This window comes from Mustela lutreola, chromosome 10 (genome assembly GCF_030435805.1).
Source record: "Mustela lutreola isolate mMusLut2 chromosome 10, mMusLut2.pri, whole genome shotgun sequence".
NCBI classification, from domain to species: Eukaryota; Metazoa; Chordata; class Mammalia; order Carnivora; family Mustelidae; genus Mustela; species Mustela lutreola.
The window spans coordinates 70836530-70860838 of record NC_081299.1 but is presented as its reverse complement, the minus strand read 5'-3'; the positions used below and the strand labels follow the sequence as shown (position 1 = coordinate 70860838).

The 24309-nt window shown below is 41.9% G+C and overlaps 1 protein-coding gene across 7 annotated transcripts in view; it reads right to left on the bottom strand.

Moving 5' to 3' along the window:
• Window positions 1-1357: 1357 nt before the first annotated feature.
• Window positions 1358-24309, bottom strand: part of SAMD13 (sterile alpha motif domain containing 13) — a 42337-nt gene continuing 19385 nt past the window's right edge. For 5 of the 7 annotated variants that reach the window (XM_059137135.1, XM_059137137.1, XM_059137136.1 and 2 more), the window contains exons 3-4: window positions 19981-20092; window positions 1358-2495 (exon numbers count right to left, since the gene is read on the bottom strand). In XM_059137135.1, the coding sequence (XP_058993118.1) occupies window positions 2352-2495; window positions 19981-20092 (256 nt within the window). In that variant the 3' untranslated portion in view covers window positions 1358-2351. Of the gene's footprint in view, window positions 2496-7132; window positions 8319-8409; window positions 8448-19980; window positions 20093-24309 lie in introns of those variants that run through there. The other 2 variants (XM_059137140.1, XM_059137134.1) reach the window with 2 other exon arrangements.

Below are 24309 nucleotides of genomic sequence, written 5' to 3'. Positions count from 1 at the left end.
GTATGCACGATGGAGCAAAAGGGTAGGAGGAATCCTTAACATCATGGAGGGCCATGCCATCTCTGGTCTCCCTGGATGTGGTACATGAAGACTCCCTTCTGTCTTGTTTACCTTACTTGGAGGGTGGGGGTGAGGGCAGGGAGGCAGTTTTAGGTTATAGTCATATTTTTCCAGACTCATATATAAAGTATCAGGTGCATGAGCAGAAGTAATGTGGAGATACTCATGCTATCCCATAGAGGCAGAGAAGGGTCGCACATCATCACTATTTCACCTGTGGGCAAGTCTTTCAGAGGGGTGAATTCAGTTCTTCATTGGCCTGCATCACCAGCAATTACACTTTTCACTTTTTATCAGTACTGTTCCCCACGGTACATAAATATATTCTGCCTTTTAGGTTTTTTTTTTTTTTTTTGGGTAAAGATTTTGTTTGTTTATTTGACAGACAGAGATCACAAGTAGGCAGAGAGGCCGGTAGAGAGAGAGAGGATGCAGGGCTCGAGCCCAGGATCCTGAGATCATGACCTGATCTGAAGGCAGAGGCTTAACCCACTGAGCCACCCAGGTGCCCCTGCCTTCTAGTTTTGCATGATCTGTAGACTGTGAGAACGTGGGGATGGAAAATGTCTCTTTTGTAACCACTTCTCCCACTTATCATGCAAAACAAAGCATTACTTAAATTTCAGACTCCATACACTCCATAATTGAATTAATTTGGAATGCATTTTTCAACTCCACTCATTACACCATTTCCTGTTTTTTTTTTTTTTTTTCAATCTCATCTTCAGATTTTCTGTTCTTTAGAGAAATTATCTTCACAGGAGAGTGAATTATAACTCTCTAAAATAGTGGCTCTTAACTTGAGGAAGGGGAAGACAGAAGAACCTGGGGGAGTCCATCAACGCTGCAAAGTTTTATATGTGGGAATATGAGCTTTTGCCTGGAGGAAAGTGCGTAGCTTTCACCAAAATTTCCAGAAATTCATGACCCTTCACTAGCGTACAGTGAAAAACAAGGAGGAGAAGGGTGGTGGGGAGGGAGAAGGGGAGGAGAAGAAGAATGGGAGGAGGAGGAGAAAGAAAAAGAAGGAGAAGAATTATTATTATTATTCTTTGGCTAAAATGATACCTAAAATTGATTTTTGGATGGGGCAAGAGAAGGAACAAGGCCTATTTGGACAATGCAGTTTATAAAGAAGTCCATAAATAGATCAAAATGTTTTATATATCTAAAGTTGTTGTTGTTGTTTTGTTTTGTTTTTGTAGGCTTGACTTTCTTTCCATGGTGTTGAAGAATAACCTTAATCCTTAATCCCAATTGAAGAGGCGACCAAGCAGAAAAGATCAGACACTGGCAATAAACTGAAGCAATGCTTTATTGCAACCACAAAGCACCAATTCAACAAGGTATTGACACACAGAGATTTGAACAAATGTCTCTTTGAACAGAGATGTAGCAAGCTCACTTTTTTCAAGTTCTTAAAGACAAGTACTCAAACCAAGAATCAAACAAAGCATCAGAGCAATTAAAAAAATATTACACCATCATGAAGGAATATATATAAAAATATTCTGTCCTAGTAACAAGGCTTTTTGATCTATAACTCTCGGCAAATTCCTTCAGAAACAAATCAGTATAAATACAAACCATAAAGTGAAAAAATGCTTTCTTCTTCAGAAACAAAGAGCCAATTTGAAAGTAAATCTATGCAGAAAATATCATTATCCCCTGTGAAAAAAGCTGAATATGGATGGCGATCCCCAAGACAAAACAGAGTTTCTCTTTTCAGAGGCTCTGCTCCTGCAGGGGCCATGATGCACGTTCCTCTCAAACATCGCAGTACATCCCAGTGAAACCTTAATAAGGTCAAGTGAAGGACCCTCTATAAAAGAGGGTGTCGGCAATTCCATCCAAATAACACAAACTCTAAGGAGCAGAGGGATTCAAGGGAGACAGCATCTCTCTCTCTTTTCTCCCCTTCCCTAAGTTTTCTGGTCTTTCATCTCTCTACATCTGTAACCAGAAGATCATTGCATTCAACACTTTTTCAAGGATTTTGGGAAAGCAATCTGAAGATAACCCCTTTGGTGGGGAGGGGTGTCCAACCATGTCAAAGATAACTCTGTTTGACAAGCTCCACCAGGAAAACCATGCTGTCCACAAGTCATCCTTGCTCCTCCTGGCTGAGTTCAGGTCAGCGGATGGATTGCCTAGTCTATCCCATAGGATAACTTTTCATTTGACTGAAATTCTTTACATATACACATGTATGTATTCTGTTTACAAAGTTTCATCACATGAAACTAAATTATATCTTATGTATTTTTTGAGGTTTAAGACCCCAATTTGTACTATGAAGAGTTGTTCTTTAGATGTTTTGTCTGCAGAGGTTTTACATGATACTCGTAGATTTTCAGAGCAGGCCCCAGTTTTAACTGAAGTCCCGTCAACACATCATTTCTTGTCATCAATAGCAGGGATTTTCCATCAATCTCCTATAATGGAAGAAGACGGTAAAACCAACACTGAGTCCAAAAGCTCAAGGATAATGAAGAACAAAAAAAGTTCAAAGGAAAAAGACATATTGATTGTCCTCAAGCTAAAAACATTACTTTTTCACTTGGGTCAAATGGAAAATATGGACTCCTCTATTTTTATGTTCCATTTTTCACTTTTATTTTTGAATTAAATATAATCCATAGCTGATCTTGTTTTCAAGATCACATCCCTAAAGTCAAATCTTAAAAAAATGATGGCAGGCTTGGCACATATATTTGTAAGAGTCAGAGATATTGTTTCTGAAAGAAATAATGACCCTTTCCATTTATAAAATGTACTGAAGTTTGTGCAAAATTTCTGTGTACTTAACTCCTAAAACAACTCTATAAATTAGGGCAGGCAGGTATTATCAGATTTTACAGGCAAACCAAGGACCAAGGCGAGAAGTTATTGTGCCTAAGATCACGAAGTTAGGCAAGGAAAACAGAGGAGTGTAAATCACCTGCCTAAAACCAAAGCTGATGTTCTTTCTGTAACACCTTGGTGTTTCTCTTGACACTTGGAAGTAAATATGTGTAGTATAGGTGAACCAATGGGGTCATAGATGACTAGGTATTCCAGAATCTTGTCAATTACAACAATGGGCAGTGGAAAAATGATTCACTCTCTGTGAACTTCCTTTCTGTCCTCTTTCTTTCTTTTTTTTTCTTTCCTGTCCTTTAAAAGAAGAACCTTGGGGCACCGGGGTGGCTCAGCGGGTTAAAGCCTCCACCTTCAGCTCAGGTCATGATCACAGGGTCCTGGGATCGAGCCCCACATCGGGCTCTCTGCTCAGCAGGAGCCTGCTTTCCTTCCTCTCTCTGCCTGCCTCTCTGTCTACTTGTGATCTCTGTCTCTGTCAAATAAATAAATAAAATCTAAAAAAAATAAATAAATAAAAATAAAAGAACCATCCTGTCTCAACCTGAAAATCAACCTATCATACTTCCTTTTAGTGGATCCTCAAGATTCAGGTAGTGAAGGTAGTGACGGGCAGGGCTCTGCCCCTGCTCTCTCAGAGTCTACTTCCCACTCCCTTCAGGTACCCAACCAGAGTTCCCTGGAGACCACAAAGCTTTGGGGGTAAAATATGAACAGGCTTTTCATGAAAGGGATATGGATCCCAAATACAGAAAGTAGTTTGGAACTTCTGGAAAGGGATCACTGAGAAGCTTGCTGAATACCACCTTATTTTTATTATTTTTTACTGTGGGACAAGTGAGCTGGCTCTTAGGGGGCTTGGGCTCAAGAGATGGACCAGCTGCGCATGTCTGGTAAGCATTGACTTGTCTGTACAGACATATGTCTGTAACCATCTCCCCCACTGATGGACAGATAAGGGGACAGGCGTGTAATTCCAACTACACAAAACTGACTCTTTCCTACACTGACCCCAAGAAAGCCATTCTTCCAAATTCTCTTGTGTTTTACCAGGCTATGAAGAAAATGTGCTTTGTATGTCTCTGTGTGTGGAGAAACACCACTGGGCTCATGGGCTGAAGAAACACCCACTTTGGGATGCCTGGGTGACTCAGTCAGTTGAGCGTCTGCCTTTGACTTGGGTCATGATTCCAGGGTTCTGGGATTGAGTTCCATGTCAGGCTCCCTGCTCAGCCAGGAGCCTGCTTCTCCCTCTGTCTGCTGCTCCCCTTGCTCGTGCCCTCTCTCTTTCTCTTTCTCTTAAATAAATAAATGAAAATCTTGGAAGGAAGGAAGGAAAGAAAAAGAGAGAAAGAGAGAAAGAAATACCCACTTTGTGACTTTGGGTAAATCCCTTACTCCTCTGTCTCCTCAGTTGGTAATGTGGGGATTTTGGGGTTTCTGATAGGATTCCATGAGATACTACTTTCACAAATGCTTCCTGAGCTATGAGTTATATAATCACTTATTGTTCCTCAACAGGCCCATGGTCCTCATGTCATTTGTCAACCACCTATCATGAACCAGAGCAGAAGGGCAAGGAATTACTTCTAACTGCCTTTTGGTGTTATTGAACTCTGGAAACCTTTATTTTGCTGACAACTAGAAAAAAAAAAGTCTCACATTAATTTGTGAGAGACAACTATTCAAAAACATGGTGCATAAAAAAGCAGTTAGTTGACAGGGCAGACTGGAAATTTATTTAAGGACAAAGGATTTGACTTTCCAAATCTAAAATGTTTTCTTCTCCTTACGCAGCTAGTAAGCCCAAAGACTGCCCATCAGTAAAAGCTGTAAGGATGAGAATTGGCTGAGGAGCTTATGACATGCGGAAACCACTCTAGCAGTTCTGAAGGCACTATGAGGTCACAGGAATCTGAATCATAGGTTTCTTCAAAGCTCCCATATATCTTAGATTGCCTGAGATGATGAAGTACTCACTTGTAACGCTTTAAAAAACAGCAAAGCCCTTCCTGCTCTCCTTCTTGCCTTTGTTGTTGTTTGCTCCTACTTAACTTCCTACAGATTTTAAATGGACATCAGGAAGAGATGACACTGCTTTCATTTCTACACAACAAGAAAACTTCCTTGACTAACCGAATTTTTTTTTTTTTTTAATCTTTGCTGGCAAAAAAGTCCTTCTACAACTCAGCATTTCTGTCAAAAGCCAAGTTGTCTGTGAAAAATGCTGAAATTTGGATTTTATTTAAGACAAAATGGAAAATCAAGTTTCATGCTCCAATTTGATTTTCCCTTTGTTCAGTAGCCATACTGCAGTTCACCTCACACTAGGGCTGGTAAAAGAAAGCTCCATCTGGAAATCCTCATTTTAAAAACTGGAAATGAATATAACTCATACATACAACAAAACATTCCTCTTTGGTCATGACTACAGCAGCTCAGATGAATGGCAGTAGAACACAACATGATGGAAATGTGAGCTTCCAGGTCAAACAAACTACAGTCTGAACCTTGTCTCTCCACTGCTTATTGTGTGAGCCTAGACAAAGGACCTGAATTTCCTGAGCCTCAGTTTCCTTACTTGCAAAATGAAAACAAATCCCTGAAGGATTCTACAGATTAGAAATGATTCATTCACGTAAGGCACCTAGTACAGTGCCTGACAGACAGGAGGTTCTCAATGACTAGTAAGCAGCAAGAACAGGATGTGTTCCAATTCCAAATCCATCTACTGCTTCCTTTCTGGAAGTGTGCTCCCTGCCTGAATGCTACCCTTTGCCAGAGGGATGTAGGCGTATTCCTGTTCAAGTTCAGAAAATTCGGTGAGATTAAAAAAGCTCAAGACTACATCAAAAATTTGTCTCATAAAAACTGCAAACACAGAAAAGTTCCTTGATTAAGGAAGCGAATCATTTGTTACATAACTTCTATAAAAGATTGAGATGCAAATGAAATCCAAATTTTGCCAGTCAGCATGGTGTACTAGAAGGAGCATGAGACTGGGAAGACAAGAGTTTCTGATGCAGACTCCGTCAGTCATTTTCCACAAGTAACCACTCCTCTGTACCCCAGTCTGTTTATTAGCATAAATGAAGGGGTTGGAGGGTGACCAGATCCAGTTAAATAAATATTTAAAAATCCCATGATTTAGCATGTATGTTATGATTAAAGTCAAAACAAAAAGATAGTTCACATCTTGGGATCCTGTTTACCGCCCTGTGTTAGGGATAATCATTTGTCAGTTTCAGTTTCTATCTTCATGTAAGAGTAACCCAAGTACCTGTTGGACAAGAATATTTATGCAAAAAATCTTTGCCTACTTAATAAGTTCCAGCAAGTACTCATGTATGGAAGTAAGGTTTAGAAATGGTACGTGTAAATTTCCAATGAAAGCAAGACCCATGATGTAAAAATAACTGAGTGGGATCCTTAGATATTATAGCTCAGTAGAGAAACATATGTTTTAGAGAAAGACATTATTTTATTGCTTATTAGGTGGGGCCTGGGCAAGTTATTAATCTCTCTCAGCCTCGTTTCCTTACATATATGATGGAGGAAAAGTAGCTACTGTATTTCACTGCTGAAAGAATTATTGAGATAACACAGGTGAAGTAGAATGCCTGATATCTACCAAGTACTCCATAAAGGCTAGCTATTTTTAAAAAAGTCTCTATTAAAAAAAAAATCTTAATCCTTTTACTTTTCACTCTTTCTCTCTACAAATGCTAATACACCTTGATAGCTCTTTCAATGGAGATTGTGATATGGCCAATTGGAATGATGAGGTAGGAAGAGGTTGGGAAGAGAAGAACAGTGGCTGTCAAGAAAGAGGAAACTGGTTAATAGCAAGGAGGGACAGTGAAAAAGTCAAAGAGAAGTCAGTGGGCTTTCTGATAGGAGGGCCCTGCAACTAACCCAGAAGGCCATACTTGTGGGGTGGTCTCTGCTGTCTCAAATATAGTTCAGAGGAAAAGAAGGCTCAATTAAAAACAGAAGATGGGATGAAAGCCAAACTCTGCTGCTTCTTAGTTTCTTGTGTATCATCTGGCCAATTATTTCTTTCCTCTGTGAAATAAGAGGTTTGGACTAAGCTGCCTTCTGTCCATTCTAGTTCAACACACTCTTAGATGCCGATTCTGTCTTTGATAAGCATCAGACTCACCATCCTTACAGAAAAGTCTCCCTATGAAAGAACAAAGCACAGACTCCTTACCCATGATGTGGAGGAATTTGATGAAATGGGCTGTCCTTTTCCACTTCAGTCTTCCCTCTCACATTTTCTAGAACTTTCTTTGTAACAACTCTCTTGCCATTCACTATCTGGCTACAAGTGGTGACCAGCCTGAAGTTTCCCATTCCACTGCTTACAAAGGGTACAAATGTCCCAGAGGAAGGGGGACTTGGTCTGGAGCCCAGGGATACAAATGTGGAAAATCCTGTGTCCAATATGGGGATGACATCAAAGAAGGAGGAGTGAAATCTCCTGGCCTTACCCACATGACCAGTGGAAAAACAATCTCCTGAGAAGAAGTCTCCATCTTCAAAGACATTTTGAAAGCCACAGTGTGGCCTCTCAAACCGTGGTTTCTCTTTCAAGCAGTTTTTGTCTCTGCAGTCACCTGTATTTTCCATTTTGATGTGGTTCTCTTTGGACTTGTCATAGTTGTTGCGTTTCTTGGTATCAGACAAGACGTCATAGGCTTCTACTACTCGTTTGAATTTCTCCTCAGCTGCCTCCCTGTTTTCTGGGTTCTTGTCTGGATGTACCTGAAGAGCTAACTGGTGGTAAGCCTTCTTAATATCAGCGGGGGATGCGTTTTGAGGCACACCTAGTACTCTATAGTAATTCATCATGTTTCCTTAAAGGACCTTTCCTTACCAAGACATAGAGTTTGTTTTCAGAACAACTTCCATATAATTTTGGAAAGTAGGATGGTGAGCCACTCCAGTCTATACCAAGACCCTTTGAATCTCCTCACATAGTTGTTGGAACAAACTCTCTTCTGGGGAGGAAATTCCTCTTTGGTGTCCTTTACTCTTCCCCCCTCCCCCGCCCCCACAGCTCAATGTGAGGAGAGTGACTATGAGCTCAACATTATCAGCCAATGACTCTCAGCTGATGCTGTGCCTGCCTTGCATCCCTATTGGCAGAAAATATGAGGTGGATAATATACATATGAGGAAGATTTCACCTAGTTTAAAAAACCAACACTGAGCAGCTTGTTTATAGAAAAAAAATACATCTATGTGGCTCAAAAAGAAGTCTTTACCTCATTTGTTAAGGTAACGGTCAGAAGCAAAATGGGTCTTGCCCTTTAATTCGACACAAAATCCATTTTGGCTCATTGTGAGGGCTAATGCCTTCAGTGACTTAATGCGTATCTCCCTGTTATTTAATATTTGCTACTGGCACAAAGTGTGTGATAAAGGGGCTCTATTACCAAAAAAACCTTGTACACATTTCTGATGAAGAAAAAGAATGAAACTCACTTCATCAAATGAGGAAACTGGGTTACAGAGATGTCTGCCTAGATGGAAAAAAAAAAAAAACAAAAACCACCAGAATAGATACAAGGAACAGAATTAGAAGTGAAGGCTTCCCATGTATGGTCAGATAAGGCTTTTTCACTTCAGCTATCTTTATAAAGTTAGCCTTTTTGAAACTTATCTCCGGACTTAAGAATAAAACTAAGTAGCAACATCACAACAGCAGATGCTTTAAAAAATAACTTTGAGGCTCAAGTGTAGGAAGGGTGGCTGGTTGCTCTTTTTTCCAGGACACATAACTACACATCTCTCAGATTTCCTTGCAATTTGGTGTGGCCGTGTGACCATGTCCTGGCCAATGACATATGAAGAGATTATGTGTACCTCTTTCTGTGAACACCCGGCCCATAAAACTACTTGCATGTGCTCCTCCTTCCTCTTTATCTTTATGCCAACTGAATGTCAACGTCTGGATGATCTTGATCTGACTGCAGATGACAGAGCCTCCATCACCCTGGGTTCTTGAATTGTAGAGAAGGAGAACACTCCCACAACCACCACGGACTATTTACATGAATAAGAAACAAGCTTCTATTATAATTAAGCCATTATACATCTTTTTATCTACTTGTGACAACAGTTAGTCCACTCTAATACACCATGTCCACAACTTCACCTTCACTTCCAGAAACTTCAATAATGTCATCAACCAGCAAAGTCCTACCTCTGCAACTTGAAGTCCAAAATCCTATCCTATCTCTCACTCTTCACTCTCATTACACCGATTTTCACATTTCAATTCCTAGATGGAATTGGGTCATGAGTCTCCTTCAGACTCTTCATTTGTATCAAGTCTGTACCCCTTGGTTGGCCATGTGAACTACTCTTTTTTTTTTTTTTTAAGATTTTATTTATTTGACAGAGAGAGACAGTGAAAGAGAGACCACAAGGAAGAGGAGTGGGAGAGGGAGAAGCAGGTTTTCCACTGAGCAGGGGCCTGATGTGGGGCTTGATCCCAGGACCCTGGAATCATGACTTGAGCCAAAGGCAGATCCTTAACCAACTGAGCCACCCAGGTGCCCCTGAACCATTCTTTTTTTTTTTTTTTTTAAAGATTTTATTTATTTATTTGAGAGAGAATGAGTGAGAGAGAACATGAGAGAGGAGAGGATCAGAGGGAGAAGCAGACTCCCCAAGGAGCTGGGAGCCCGATACGGGACTCGATCCTGGAAGTCCAGGATCATGACCTGAGCTAAAGGCAGCTGCTCAACCAACTGAGCCACCCAGGCATCCCTGAACCATTCTTTTATATACCCTCTCAAATTGCCCTCTTTGGCCATTAGTCAACCATGGTGCCCATGCCACAAACACCTCATCAAGGAGAAGAATAGCAATCCAACTTCTCTGACTCCTATGCCTGATGCAGCTGGGGAAAATAAACAAGATTTGAAGATGAAATCCTACACAGAAGCCATGTGCCAGTCTCAGCTGGGGCAGGAAAATTACTCTGCAGTTCTTCTATGTATCCTTGGTCAGCTCCCTCTCCCATTCCCTTTGATAGCCACTCTTAAACTCACTGCTCTCCTCCAGTTCCTTATTAAACCTCTCCCCATCCTGTCCACCCCAAGCACAGGAGCTTGCTTCTTGTTTAGCAAAGGAAATAAGAATCTGTTGGGAACTCCCTTAATGTCCCTGGGGACAACGGCAATCTTAGCTAGATCTGTACACATCCTCACCTATGCCCCCAGAGCACAGGAAGGATAGAGGAAAAACAGGAAGGATAGAGAAAGACATCCCTGTCTTGCTCAGAATTAATCCCTTCATTTTTTTAAAAACAAAAAAATGAAAGCGTTGAATATTTTATTGACCAAACTGAATGAACGGAATCATGTATATCATGGCCAACATAACATTTTATTATGGTAAAATATGTATAGCATGAAGCAGGCCATTTTAGTTAACCATTTTTTTTTTTTAAAGATCTTATTTATTTACTTCACAGGCAGAGATCACAAGCAGGCAGAGAGGAAGGGAAGCAGGCTACCTGCTGAGCAGAGAGCCCTATGTGGGGCTCGATCCCAGGACCCTGGAATCATGACGTCAGCCGAAGGCAGAGGCTTTAACCCACTGAGGTGCCCTTAGTTAACCATTTTTAAGTGTATAAGGTAGTGGCATTAATTGTAGTCACAACATTGTGAAATCATTGTTACCATCTATTTTTTTTAAACTCTTCCATCACCCCAAACAAACTCTATTAAACAGTAATTCCCCTCTCCCCCAGCCCTTAGAAGTTCTAATATTTTTGTCTCTATGAAGTTGCCTATTTTAGGTATTTCCTGTGAATGGAATCATACAATATTTAAGTGGTTTACTTCACTTAGTGTAGTGTTTTCAAGGTTTATCCACATAGCATGGGTCAGAACTTGACTCCTTTTTATGGCTGAGTAATATTCTGTTGTATGGATATACCATATTTTGTTTATCCATTCACCTGTTCATAGACACTTGGGTTGTTTCTACCTTTTGGTAATTGTGAATAATGCTGCAATGAACATTTGTGTACTATTGTACACAAATTGTGTACGATTGTAGTATCTATTTGAGTCCCTCTTTTCAATTCTTTGTGGAGAATTGTTGAGCCATATGGTAATTCTATGCTTAACTTTTTGAAGACCCACTAAACTTTCCTACAGTGGCTGTACCATTTTATATTCCCAACCAGCAATGCATGAGGGTTCCAAATTCTCCATGTCCTTGCCCTTCCATACTCTTTGATCTCATCCTTTTCCTTATCCTAAGGGAGTCTGCTTTATTTAACTGTCCTCAATCTCATTCAATTTTAACCTAATTCTTTTGGCTACTTTCCTGCATATAAATAAGTTTGAGTGTCTCCTCTCTTAAAAAGAACCCTTATGCCAATTGTGTAAGACTGATGAATCACAGACCTGCACCCCTGAAACAAATAATATATGTTAAAAAACAAACAACCAAACCAACAAACAAAAACAAGAACCCTCATGCCTACATGACACTCCAGCTCCTGGTTCTCCCTTCACTTGGCTGGCCTCCCACTCACTGCTCGAAGGAGGAAAGCGTCCTCTACTTCCCAGTCACCCACCCTCCCCCTTCCCCACCTCCACTGAAACTCCACCATCATTCACAGACCCCACCACCAGGGCTTCACCTTTTTCAGGTATCTGAACTTGTTGATCATTGCATTTTTCTGAAACTTACTCCTTCACTGGTTTCCGTACAAGTTCTCATTACTGGTTCTTTCCCTACCCACCCCCCCACCCACTGTTCTTTCTCAGTTGCTTTTGCTAGTTACTTTTCTTCTCCAAACAATTAAAACTTTGTTATTCCCCCAGGGTGCTGACATGGACCTTTTCCTCTTCTGCTTTTAAATGCCTCTCATTCTCATCTCTCCCGTGACTACTAATGACCTCAGATCTCTGCCTCCAGGTCTCACTCTTCCCCCAAACTGTCTGCTAGATACACACACCTGGATGTACCACAGGCCTTCAAATTTAATGTGCCCCAAACTGTGCTCATTATATCCCTTTTACAACTTATCTCCCACAAACATCCAAGTTAATGGCACTACTTTACAACCACCCACCTGGAAGCCTGGCAGCATCCAAGCCCCCTCACGTTCCCACCTGTGGGCAGTGAACTCAGTCTTGGGTTATAGCAGAGAACAGAAATGGGACAAATCTTCAACCTCCATTGCCAGTGATCCACTAAATTTTTTGCCCGTCTTCCCCAGATTTTCTAATCCATGTCTTCCTTGGCCCAGTAGAATCACTGCAGCAGCTTTCCCACCTTCCATCTTCTTGTCCTCCGATCCATTCTCCACACTGCCAACAGACTGATCTTTGATCTTTCAGAACCACAAATCTCATCCTGGCACTCACGTCCCACTTAATATCCTTCCATGGTTTCCCAGTGCCTCTCAGGTGAAGTCTCTCTTTTGCCAGGCAAACCAGACTACCTGTATTCTGGACCTCTGTTTATCTTTCAGTCTTATTCCTTGACATTCCCTGATCCATACCTCTTACTCTAAGGTACTTGGAATTCTCATGATAAATCATGTTTTTCTCATGTCCTCATGCCTTTCTATTTGATCTTCCCCTGCCAGGAATTCTGTGTTTCCTTCAAATGGTCCCTATACCTACAATGGTTTCAGGTGGTTTGTTAAAATAAAAAAATACTCGCAATAATGGACATTATTTACTTCAAGAGTTTTATATTCATTTTTTAAAATTTTTTATTTTTTATAAACATATATTTTTATCCCCAGGGGTACAGATCTGTGAATCGCCAGGTTTACACACTTCACAGCACTCACCAAAGCACATACCATCCCAATGTCCATAACTCCACCCCTCTTCTCCCAACCCCCCTCCCCCCAGCAACCCTCAGTTTGTTTTGTGAGATTAAGAGTCACTTATGGTTTGTCTCCCTCCCAATCCCATCTTGTTTCATTTTAATTAAGAGTTAGAAAAAGCTACAACAACTATTGGAACACTTGAATGAGTGAAAAAAGCTACAACAACTATTGGAACACTTAAATGAGTGAAAAAGCCAAAGAAGCACTACGTTTGTACCTGGTTAGGTAACAATGTCTTACAACTGGTCTCATTTCAAGTAAATGACTTAAACAACCATTGGAAATTTTTGGTTCAGAGAAATCTATTCTATTTCAATCAAAAACTCAAAAGGTCCTTTCCTTATCAGTTTTGCTTTCAATACTCTTGGCTGGTTTCTTATTGTTAGCACCATCCGTTTGTTTTTTGAGTACTTCATAAATATTTATAGACTGGAAGGACACATCTGCAGAGTTTGAGTTGCCACTTCCCCTATTGATTATGTTATAAAATATTTTAAGCATTTCAGAAGCCTTCAACTGTTAAGAAATATCAGGTGTCAAGGCACCTTAAATATTTTCAGTAGTTGGTATTATAAAGTGCTGATAAAGTAATAACAGTTACTTCCAATTTGTGAGGTTTTAACTGGTCTCACTCAGAGCTGGGTTTACCATGAAGCTAATGAAGCTTAACTTCTGCCTCAGTAATTTTGTATTCATATTTTCAAACTTCTTTCCCCAAGGAGGGCTCTTAAAATTGTAAAAGCTTTAGGCCTCCCAAAACTCGATTTGTCCTTGGTCTAAGGAGAAATATCCACCACAGGGGCACCTGGGTGGCTCAGTCGGTTAAGCGTCTGCCTTTGGCTCAGGTCATGATCTTGGGGTCCTGGGGCTAAAAGCCCCACATGGGGCTCCCTGTTCAGCAGGGAGTCTGCTTCTCCCCTTTTCTGTTGCCCCTCTCCCAGCTCGTGTTCACTCTCTCTCTCTCTTGCTTCTTTTTTATTTATTTATAGGTAAATAAACAAAATCTTAAAAAAAAAAAAGAAATAAATAAATATCCAGAAAATCACTACAGTTGAAATCCATCTGGCCATGACTTAGGCTACTAGGCTCAGAGTTGCTCTGATTGGCCTCCCCACTTTCCTACTTCTTTTGGAAGTAGTGTTGTTTGGCAATTTGTAGCAGTGAGAATTTTTACTCACATTTGTTAAGTCAGTGGCTTCAGAAAGTTAGCAAATAGTCATCTGAAAAAAATGCCAATCTTTGCATTTCAAATGAATGGCTTAAACAACCATTTCAGAGTAGAATACTGCTCTTATCCAAGTGGTTTGGAGAAAGTGAGGAGATAGTAGAGTAAAATTAATTTGTCACCACGAATTGCATACTATATTGTCATGAGAAAAAATTTATCTGAGAAAAAAACTATCAGTGATACATATTGTTCTAGAAACAGAATCACTGGGGCACCTGGATGGCTCAGTGGGTTAAGCCTCTGCTTTCAGCTCAGGTCATGATCTCAGGGTCCTGGGATTGAGCCCCACGTCGGGCTCTCTGCTCAGCGGGGAGCCTGTTTCCCCCACTCTCTCTGCCTGCTTCTCTGCTTACTTGTGATCTCTCTCTGTCAAATAAGTGAATAAAATCTTTAAGAAAGAAAGAAATAGAATCACTGATGTTGCTCACTTGTAAGTTTGAGGGATTCAAACAATATGAATTATATGACACCGACTGAATGGCAGATCACTGTCTTCCATCTTCTTCATATATAATCTGAGTATGCAAGTCAGACAGATGAAGACATGGAAGTGAAGTGACTACATTACGAGGGGCAGAGCTGTCTGGGACCTGCATTATGGTCCAATTTGAGTGGTGATGGTGCCATACGGAGCTGCCAGCATTCCTTAACTGGCAACTAACAGCACTGTCCATAGAAATGGTTTTCCACCTGAGAATGGTGCTCACTTAGCCTTCAGAGGCTGACACCGTAAACCTCGTCTTAAATGTTCTGTGAGGAAGGTAGAGATGTTTTGTAAAGAAGTTAGTCAAAAGGTTCTCTAAAAAACTAATGCTCTTAGGAGAGCCAAATTCCTGAACTACCTTTGGCTCTTGAAAACCAGGCAACCCATATCCACAAGCAAATGCCAATTTTTTATCATCTAGTCACCAAAATCCAACTGTGTATATATAACATCTCAAGTAGTTTTGGGCTCTGTGCTGTGCATTGAAAGCATACTTCATGAAGGCCAGTCCTAAGTTAACACTTGGCTATTAATGCAACAGCTTGACCAATATTCTGCCTACTTAAATCAATGTTCATGTTATAGAAATCTGAGTCCTGAAAAGGGAAATTCTTCAGGATCCTCTAGTGACCAATGTCAATCAGGAGAAAAGAAACTAGGAGTCACCACAGCATGAGAGATCTGCCTGCCAGGGGACACCTGGGAAAATAGCCACCACCCCACGGTGTCTATGGGAAAGAGAGTACTGACAGAGTTGTCATTATTGCCTCCTCTAGGAAGGACTCCCACTGCCTCCTGCTCTTACTGGCCAGTGAACCCTCCGGAGCACTATGTTAATGAGGTCAATGAGTGAAGGAAGAGGGATCTCACTGGTTTTAAAGGGGACTGGCCAGAACAGTAAAACAACTTGAAACACACATACTGATGATATTGGGTCATGGGGGGCTGGGCAGGGGCTTAGAACTTCCCTTTTGACAGTTCTTTTGGCTTATAGTGGTAGCTTGCAATGCAGGCTCAAAAGAGGTTTTCCGGAAGAAAACTTGATAGAGGTCATTGCACCAGAAGGAAACTTAATGGAAATCATTGTCATGTGGCAGTGTCCCTGCTCAAAGAAAGGAGGTCATGCAAAGACCACCAGCTTCACCAGATGCTTCATACCACAGAAACATGGGGTGCCATTTTTACCCTTTGGATTAACCTCGCTCAGTGGCCTGATATCTTCCAGGGAGGTATGCTACTAGAAAGCCACATCTGTGTTTGGTTGCTACAGCAACAGAACATCCCGTATCATACTGTGAGACCACACCGTAAAGTCAGATATTCTCCTGAAACTCAGCCCAGCCGAGGGTGGACATGTCCAGCATCAACATCACTATTTAAGTCAGCTCTACATTCTCATCACAGTTCTGGAGGCTGAAAGTCTAAGCTCACAGTGCTGGCATGGTCAGGTTCTTGGTGAGGCCCTCTTCCTGGCTGATGGGTGGCTATCATCTTGCTGCATCCTCACATGGCAGAGAAAAGACAGAGACAGCTCTCTGGACTCTTCTCCTCAGGGAACTACTCCCATCGTGAGGGCTCTGCACTCATGACCTCACCTAAATCTGACTATCTCCAAAAGCCCACCATATAATATCATCATGTTTGGAATTAGGGTTTCCACAAATGAATTTGGGAAACTGGGGGAGGGGGCAAAAACATTCAGCGTACCACAGTCAGCCATGAAACTAAGCTCCCCATATCACTGGCAACTGTACTATATTTTCTGGACCTGCCCCTTTCCAAGGTGGTGTAAGGGTACTTTCCAGCTGGGTCCTGTTTCTTTCCAATGGTAGGGCAAAGTTTTTCTTGAGGAGATTTCAGCAGGTGGTCTTTCTTATAGCTTCTCAGTTGTCATGACCTAGAAGATGTGCCTGGAAGGGTCACGTGTTTGGGCTGGGGGTGGTGGTCTTCTCATCTAGGGTGAGCTTGAGGTTCACTAACAGGAAGATCCTTGAAGGTGAAACATAAAGCTTTCTGAGGCATGATGACGGAAGAGGCAGGGGAACCTGGTAAAGGATCCTGATTCTCAGTCCTCACGGAAAGCACAGCAGCTACTTGTCTCATCAGGCTGGGCCTGACTAGTGGTTCCCTCCTTGCCCTCCCTCTACCTCCTTTATAGAGAAAAGGAAAGAAGATGAGAATTACACTGCAGGAGGAAGATCTAGATCACTTCCAGGGAATAATTCAAGGGAGACTCTTTCCTCTACCCAATTGCCCTTCCATGAGAATGAAGGAGCTTGAGCTTCTAGACCATGCTTGCAAAACTCTAGTGCCCTGGGAATTCATTTCTCAGGCTCCTGAGTTGGGCTGAGCACAGTAGCAAGATGATGCCCTTTCCCCACTTGAAAGACTTCTGAATGAAGACCTTTGGGAGAGTTTGTTCTCTTTTGCTTCCCAGTATTGCTGATGCCAGAATGATGTCATTCCTGGGAGAAAGGGTCCATTTCTGAGCCAAGCTCAGAGCTGGCCAGCTGCATTCTGAGGTCCTGCACAGAATCTGGAAGGCCCAAAGGACACCCCCCACCCAATCTGGGACAACTGCCTCAGAGGAGTCTGAATAAAAGCCCAATCTTAAAAATGCTTTTGGACAGCTGGGAATTGGGCCAAGAGACCTTTTAGCTAAGTCCTTTTTTTGTTGTTGTTAACCTTTTACAATATTATTTAAATTTAATTTCAGAAGAGAGCTATTCAACTATAATAACACAAATGGATATAACTCCACTAAAAACTACAATAAAATATGTTCCAGCTGATAGGCCTTTATCTTTCAACCTGAGCTTTCCACCCCCATGATTTTATTATAAAAATTTTCAGGGGCATCTGAGTGGCTCAGTGGGTTAAGCCTCTGCCTTCGGCTCGGGTCACGATCTCAGGGTCCTGGGATCGAGCCCTGCATCGGGCTCTCTGCTCAGCAGAGACCGTGCTTCCCCACCCCCTGCCTGCCTCTCTGCCTACCTGTGATCTCTGTCTCTCTCTGTTAAGTGAATAAATAAAATATTATTTTAAAAAATTCAAACACGAAGTTGTAAGAACATACAGTGAACACCAATATGACCACCACCTAGACTCTATAGTTAACATTTTTTATACTTGCTTTATCATATGTTTATCCCTCTACTCATTCTTCTATCCAACTGTCAACCCATATTTTGATGCATTTCAATGTAAGTTGTATAAATCAGTGTATTCTCCTAAACATTTTAGTTTGCCTATGACTAATTGCTTAGTGTTTTTTATAGTTCCTTTTCTTTTGAGGTAAAATGTAAAGGCTATGTAGCCCATAGATCTGTAACATCTGTACATGTCTGTGCATCTGCAGTGCCTCTACTGAAGCAGATGCCTGTAGCCCAGATCCTCACTGGGACCCAGAATGTTCCTTCATGCCGCTTTCCAGCCATTCTCCACTCCCACCTATCCAGAGGCAACCACTGTTTAATTCTTGCTACCAATGATGTGTTTTCCTGTTCTCAACTTTCATCTAGGTGAAATTGCTATGGTCTGAATGTTTATGTCTCCCCAAAATTCATATGTTGAAATGTAATCTCTAATACTCCAGGGGGTATTAGAGATCATTGATTATGGTGTTAGAAGGTAGGGCCCTTGGGAGGTGATTATACGGATTAGCGCCCTTCCAAAAGGAGCCCCAGAGAGCTCGCTCATCCCTTCCTCCATATGAGGACACAGCAAAAAGACAGTTGTCTAGGATGCAGGCCCTCACCAGACACCTAGTCTATAGTTTCTTTAGTCTTGGAATCCCCAGCTTCTGGAACTGTAAGAAATAAATGTTTATTGCTTAAAGCCACCCAGTTTATAGTTTTTCATTATAGCAGCCCGAATGGACTAAGATAGGAAGGAACTGTTGAATATGAACTCCTCTGTTAGGGTTCTCTTACTCAGTATGATACTTTGAGACTCATCCAGACTGCTTTACATATTACTAGTTTGTTCCTTTGGATTACGGGTGGTATTCCATTGTGTGACTCTACCACATTCTCCCAGTGATGAACACTTAGGCTTCCAGTTTTGGACTATTATGAATAAAGCCACTAAGAATAATTTTGGATAAATCTTCTGTGGACATATGTTTTCATTTCCCTTGGGTAAATACTCAGGATTTAAACTGCTGGATCATGGGGTAGATGTATGAGTATTTTACATCCCCACCAACAATAAAGGAAAATGTGTTTGTTCTACCTTCTCTTTAACGTTTAAATTTATAAATCTTTCTAATTTTAGCTATTCTGGTGAGTGTGAAGTGATTTAAGCTGCTATTTCAGCAAATTTTCCAAATTACCAACAGCAACAACTATATATGTGTGTGTGTGTATATATATATATAGAGAGAGAGAGAATGAGAGAGAGAGAGAGAGATCAGGTTTGAAGAAAATATTGAAGGAGATTTAGAGATTGAGATACATATATATATATATATATAAAGTTTCACTAGCCAAACCCAGCTTAAGAGAATAAGAGAGAGCTAAATGGATACGGAAGAAGCAGCCAGACACATTCTTCAATTTATAATTCTATCAATTATATTACAAAACTGGAGAAGTAAATGTAATGCTTAGAAAACTACAGGCTTCACTGATAGGGAGATAGGATCTGTTTCCCTACAGAGCTGGTCTGGTGTGGACCACAACATGTCCCCTCAATTTGCTTCCTCATGGTCAAAGCCCCTTTGGGCACTATGTTTAGAGAGCTGGCCCAGCCTAAAAAATGGGAATCAGGAATCACCCAGATAATGGAGAGGGTCCCCCTACTCCCTCCTTCCAATATGAACCCTGGATCCGAGGGTCCAGGGGACATCAACACTGTAGCAGGACCTACCCTAGGCACTGTGCAGACAAAGTCCCTTAATCCTCACACTACCACCTATCAAGTTGGGCCAGTTTTCTCAGAGAGAGATAGGAACTTGCCCAGGGTCACACAGAGTTAGAAGAAATAGGATTTGACTCTAAACCTGTACTCTTTCCACTCTACCTTGTTAAGCATCTGGAACACAAACTGGAGGGGGCTTCCTAGCTTGGTTGGTGCCGGGACCAGTAACGGACAGTGCTCTTTGTCTCTAGTCAGATCGGCCCTTCATTTCCCTTTCCTCTCACGTTCTGCTTCCATGTGTCTGTGGTGAAGGTAGAGCCATCCCATCTTTCAGCAGATGCAGATGCAAATGAATGTTAGCCCTCCTTCCTGCAGCAGAGAGTGAGTCCCAGGGATCGGGCTCCCCTCTCAGGAAGGAATCAATCGCTCATCACTTTCCTTCTCCCCTTTCCCACCCTCCTCAATGGTCCACCATGATGGGTGTTTACACAGAGGACATGCAGAGCCTCAGAGATCCCTCACTGCTCTCTGGTCCTCTTCCTCCTCGCTCCCTCTGCCTGCCACGAGGAAGAGGTAACTATGTTCATTGTGGGTTTCTCTGGACCGACTTACCTGCTCCTGAAAAGCACTAGCTTGCTCCTCAAATCCTGCTGTTCGGAAATAGTTGACGACATCCATCACAGCCCAGTCTGCGGGATCTGGCGGCCTCCCATTCTCCATGGAACTGCAAAACACAAACCCAGAAACTTGGAGTAGTGGAGCATGCAAGAGTGTGTGGCCCAGCTTACTACCCAGTCTCCTAGGGGCAGGCCCTGGCCAGCTTGCTAGATTCGTGGCCCTCTCTTCCCTCAGAGGCCCAGATTCCACTTTTCCTCTCAGGACCATAATCATTCTTGTGTTTCTTGGGCTCAGGACATTGTCACTCTTATTGGCTCAGTCATTGTTTTCCTCATAAACCATTAGACCCTTCATATGAAGTGCTTCCTCATGAATTGGTTTTTAATCCAGAGATATTAAGAGTGGTTCCATGATTTCCGGCAACTCACAGGATGATACTCATACTCCTGAATTAAGAACACCAGGCCCTGTACAATACGGCCCCCATGCACCTGTCTTTTTCCATCCCCTACCACCTTCCCCATTCCTATCGCCTCATATCCTCTCTACAGCTGTGAAATCACAGAGCTAAAGCCACTCTCCAGTATGCTGTGCCCTTTCACAGTTCTGGGCCTTTGCATGTGCTATTCCAGACACTGACAATGCTCCCTCATTTGTGTCTACTTGATACAATCCACCATTCCTACCTAGTTCATCCTAGTTCCCATGCCACCTCCTCTGTGGGGCATTTTCTGGCCCCACCAGGGAACTGTTTTAGTTATAATCTTCTCTGCATTCGAGAACTCCATTTGAACTCCCATTGCAGCATTTTCCACGCTGGATCATACTCTCTTCTTATTGAGCAGTCTCTTCCATCAGAGTGGGAGATGTGGGCTGGGAATACACAACTGGGCCTGAATCATCTTATTATTCCTAGTGTCAAGCATATACTTAGGAACTCAACCAGTAGTCACATGACTATATGATGACCAAGCATCTGAGAGGTTCTATGAGTAATTTATCTCACTGGATTTAGAAAGGAAGGATAGGAAAAGTAGAATAGAGAAAGAATGGCAAGGATCCACCATTACTGTGACTTTGCCTCATTTCTCTTTCAGGAGTATTTGTCTGGATTTATCTATACCTCATCCAAAGTGATTCTTCCACAGTGTACATCTAATCACATTGCTCCCCTGCTTAAAATCCACCAAACCCTTCTACTGCTTTAAAGATGAATTCCAAATAGCTTAACTTGGCTTGGGAAATCCTTCAGAACAAAGCTCCTATCAACTCTCCTGCTAGGAATACACTAAAGAGCGAACAGACATGGTCTGCTCTCTTGTGGACCTACAGTCCTGTGGGGAGAGATGATAATCAGTAATCATACAACTAAATGCACAGCTGCACATTGTGGTAAGTGCTATAAAGGACAGTTTAAGGAGTTTTAACTATGGCAGTTTAAGGAGCTAGCAGATGCATTCCCATGCGAGTTTCATTCGGGGCAAGGTCTAGAAAGAAGGCAGAAGTTAACAGAATGAAATCAGGTGAAGTTTATTCCAGAATCTTCAGCAGGAATATATACATACAGTCAAGGGAGCCATGCAGGTGTTGGAGGCCACACTGAGGATTCTGGATTTTTGTCTATGAGCAATAAAACTTGCTAACTGGCCTTATGTAAAGGGGGTGACCTGATCAGATTTGCATTTTGAAAAAGAGAATTAGAGATGAGCCAAAGGGGAAGGAGGGGTGCCAGTGAGAGGTGGTCGGCTGCAGTCATCCACGCAAGAGATCATGGTGATCCAGACTAGAGTGGTGGCTATGGACAAGGAGAGGAAGTGTGCATATTTAAAAGATTTTTATCCAAGAAAATCAGCATGACTTAGTGGTGGACTAGACATAGAGAATGAAGGAGATGGAAGTGTCATGGAACTGGATGGATGGTGGTAACTTCACTTAGATGGCATTGCCAGGTTTAGTTGAATACACTGAATTTTGGGTACCATCTACATCCAAGCAGAGATTTAATGTGGGACTGAGTCTGGTGCTCAAAACAGATGAGTGGGCTGGAGGTATCCATTCTGGAGATTGAATTTTTAGATAGCAACTGAAGTCTTGGGAGAGGGTGAGAAGAAAATTGGGCCTAGAACTAAGCATAGGTAGGAGGTTCAACATGCTAGTGAAAGTGGAAAGGATTCATGTTACTTTTTAAGGAAGTGAAATTGCCCAGACTTTGAGGATTCCTGAAAACCCTCAAATAAAAGTCAAGGGACAAGCTGTGCCTCTGCCTCATCCCCAGCATAATGTTTTGCTCATAGTAGGAACTTAAAATATTTGATTAAAAAACCAAACCCCTGGGGCGCCTGGGTGGCTCAGTGGGTTAAGCCTCTGCCTTCAGCTTAGGTAATGATCCCAGGGTCCTGGATTGAGCCCCACATCGGGCTCTCTGCTCCGCGGGGAGCCTGCTCCCTCCTCTCTTTCTCTGCCTGCCTCTCTGCCTACTCGTGATGTCTATCTGTCAAATAAATAAATAAAATCTTAAAAAAAAAAACCAAACCTCTTTTTTTTAAATTTATTTTTTATTTTCAGCATAACAGTATTCATTATTTTTGCACCACACCCAGTGCTCCATGCCCTCTATAATACCCACCACCTGGTACCCTGACCTCCCACCTCCCGCCCCTTCAAAACCAAATCTCTATCTTAACTCAAGAGAGCCTTCAATCAATGGCACACTTCAACAATGACTTATCAACACAATGTTTTAACTGAAAAGCAAAGTTTACTAGTTAATAGTGTTTTCCCTTTTGAGCTTAGAGATTGTCAATCTGTAAACACGCATGTCCACATGTACATATGCATTCATATATATGCGTGCTTACTACACACACACACACACACACCCCTACCTAACATTTAACAGGTAATATACACAGGGGAAAAACTACTTTCACCCTAACACTGCCACACATTACTATGTATTTTAAAGTCAAACCTAAATTTTTTTTTTTTAAGCTAAATGGATTTTTGAAAAATTACCCACATGCTGGGACTTTTCCATCATCCTATTAACACAGGCCATCAACAGCTGACACTGGGCAGTTCTTTTAAGGTACCATTTTCTTTTCCTCTCTTGCTTAAGGTAGGTTTAAAGAATGTTTAGAAAGAAGTTCATTGTTCCAAAAATCTTTTTTTTTTTTAAGATTTTTATTTATTTATTTGACAGAGATCACAAGTAGGCAGACAGAGAGAGAAGGGAAGCAGGCTCCCTGGTGAGCAGAGAGCCCAATGTGGGACTCAATCCCAGGATCCTGGGATCATGACCTGAGCCGAAGACAGAGGCTTTAACCCACTGAGCCACCCAGGCATCCCTTAACACATCTTTTAAGTTTCCTAATCAGCTCACTTCTGGCAGTGAGCGGAGTCCCATCGGATATACTTTTAAGTGCCCCAGAAAACATCTGAATCCACTCTCCCTGTGGCTGACTCCAATTAACAGCTTTTTCTCATAAAGAATAGTTATCTAATTATAATAACAAAGCATGCTACATTGTACTTTTAGGATGAGAGGCTTTCCTGATTCTTATTCTGCTGGGATATGACATCATCACTTCCATAATTGTGAAATATTCTTGAGTATGAGCAATGCGGTAGAGAACAAAGACTACGGTACTGCTCATAGTATGGCATGAAGAAGAGGAGCGATGAAAAACTACGCACTTTCTCATATTTAGGGTAAGGAGACCCAAGCAGAGGAAACGAGGGGCATGAAACCATTTAGTGACTGGCCCACCCTAAGTTTAGGCCTGACAGCCTTCCTCTCTTCAGCTCTTGTGCACCTAGTTCAGGTCTCAGGTGCATTGCTGATGCACAGCGAAGCTCCGTTGCACCTGTGGACTAAGAACCAGAGTATATAGAATCTACAATATGCTCTTCATACATTTCCTATGATCAACCTCCTAACTCCTTGTCAATTGGCTACTGTAACCTGTTTTTAGGGAACGAGGGCTCAGAAAGGTTAAGAAAGTCACCCCAAACCACATAGTAGATAAAGCCGGGATTGGATTCCATACATGCTTGCTTCCAAATCTATGCTTTTCCAATCAACTCCTCAATACAACAAATATTTAAGCCTACTGACTTCTCAGTCCAGGGCTGGATGCCGGGTTACAAGGATAGGAATGCATAGTCCCTGCCCTCAGAGAGCTAGCGATCTGGGTAGGGAAGCAGACATGTGAACAGCTAACTCTAAGTGATACTGGAGCTGAGGGCTGAAAAAGTGCTACTGAGGACACACCTGCTGGAGGGCCCAAAAGGTTCTGCTAATTAGGACAACTTGGGATCTTC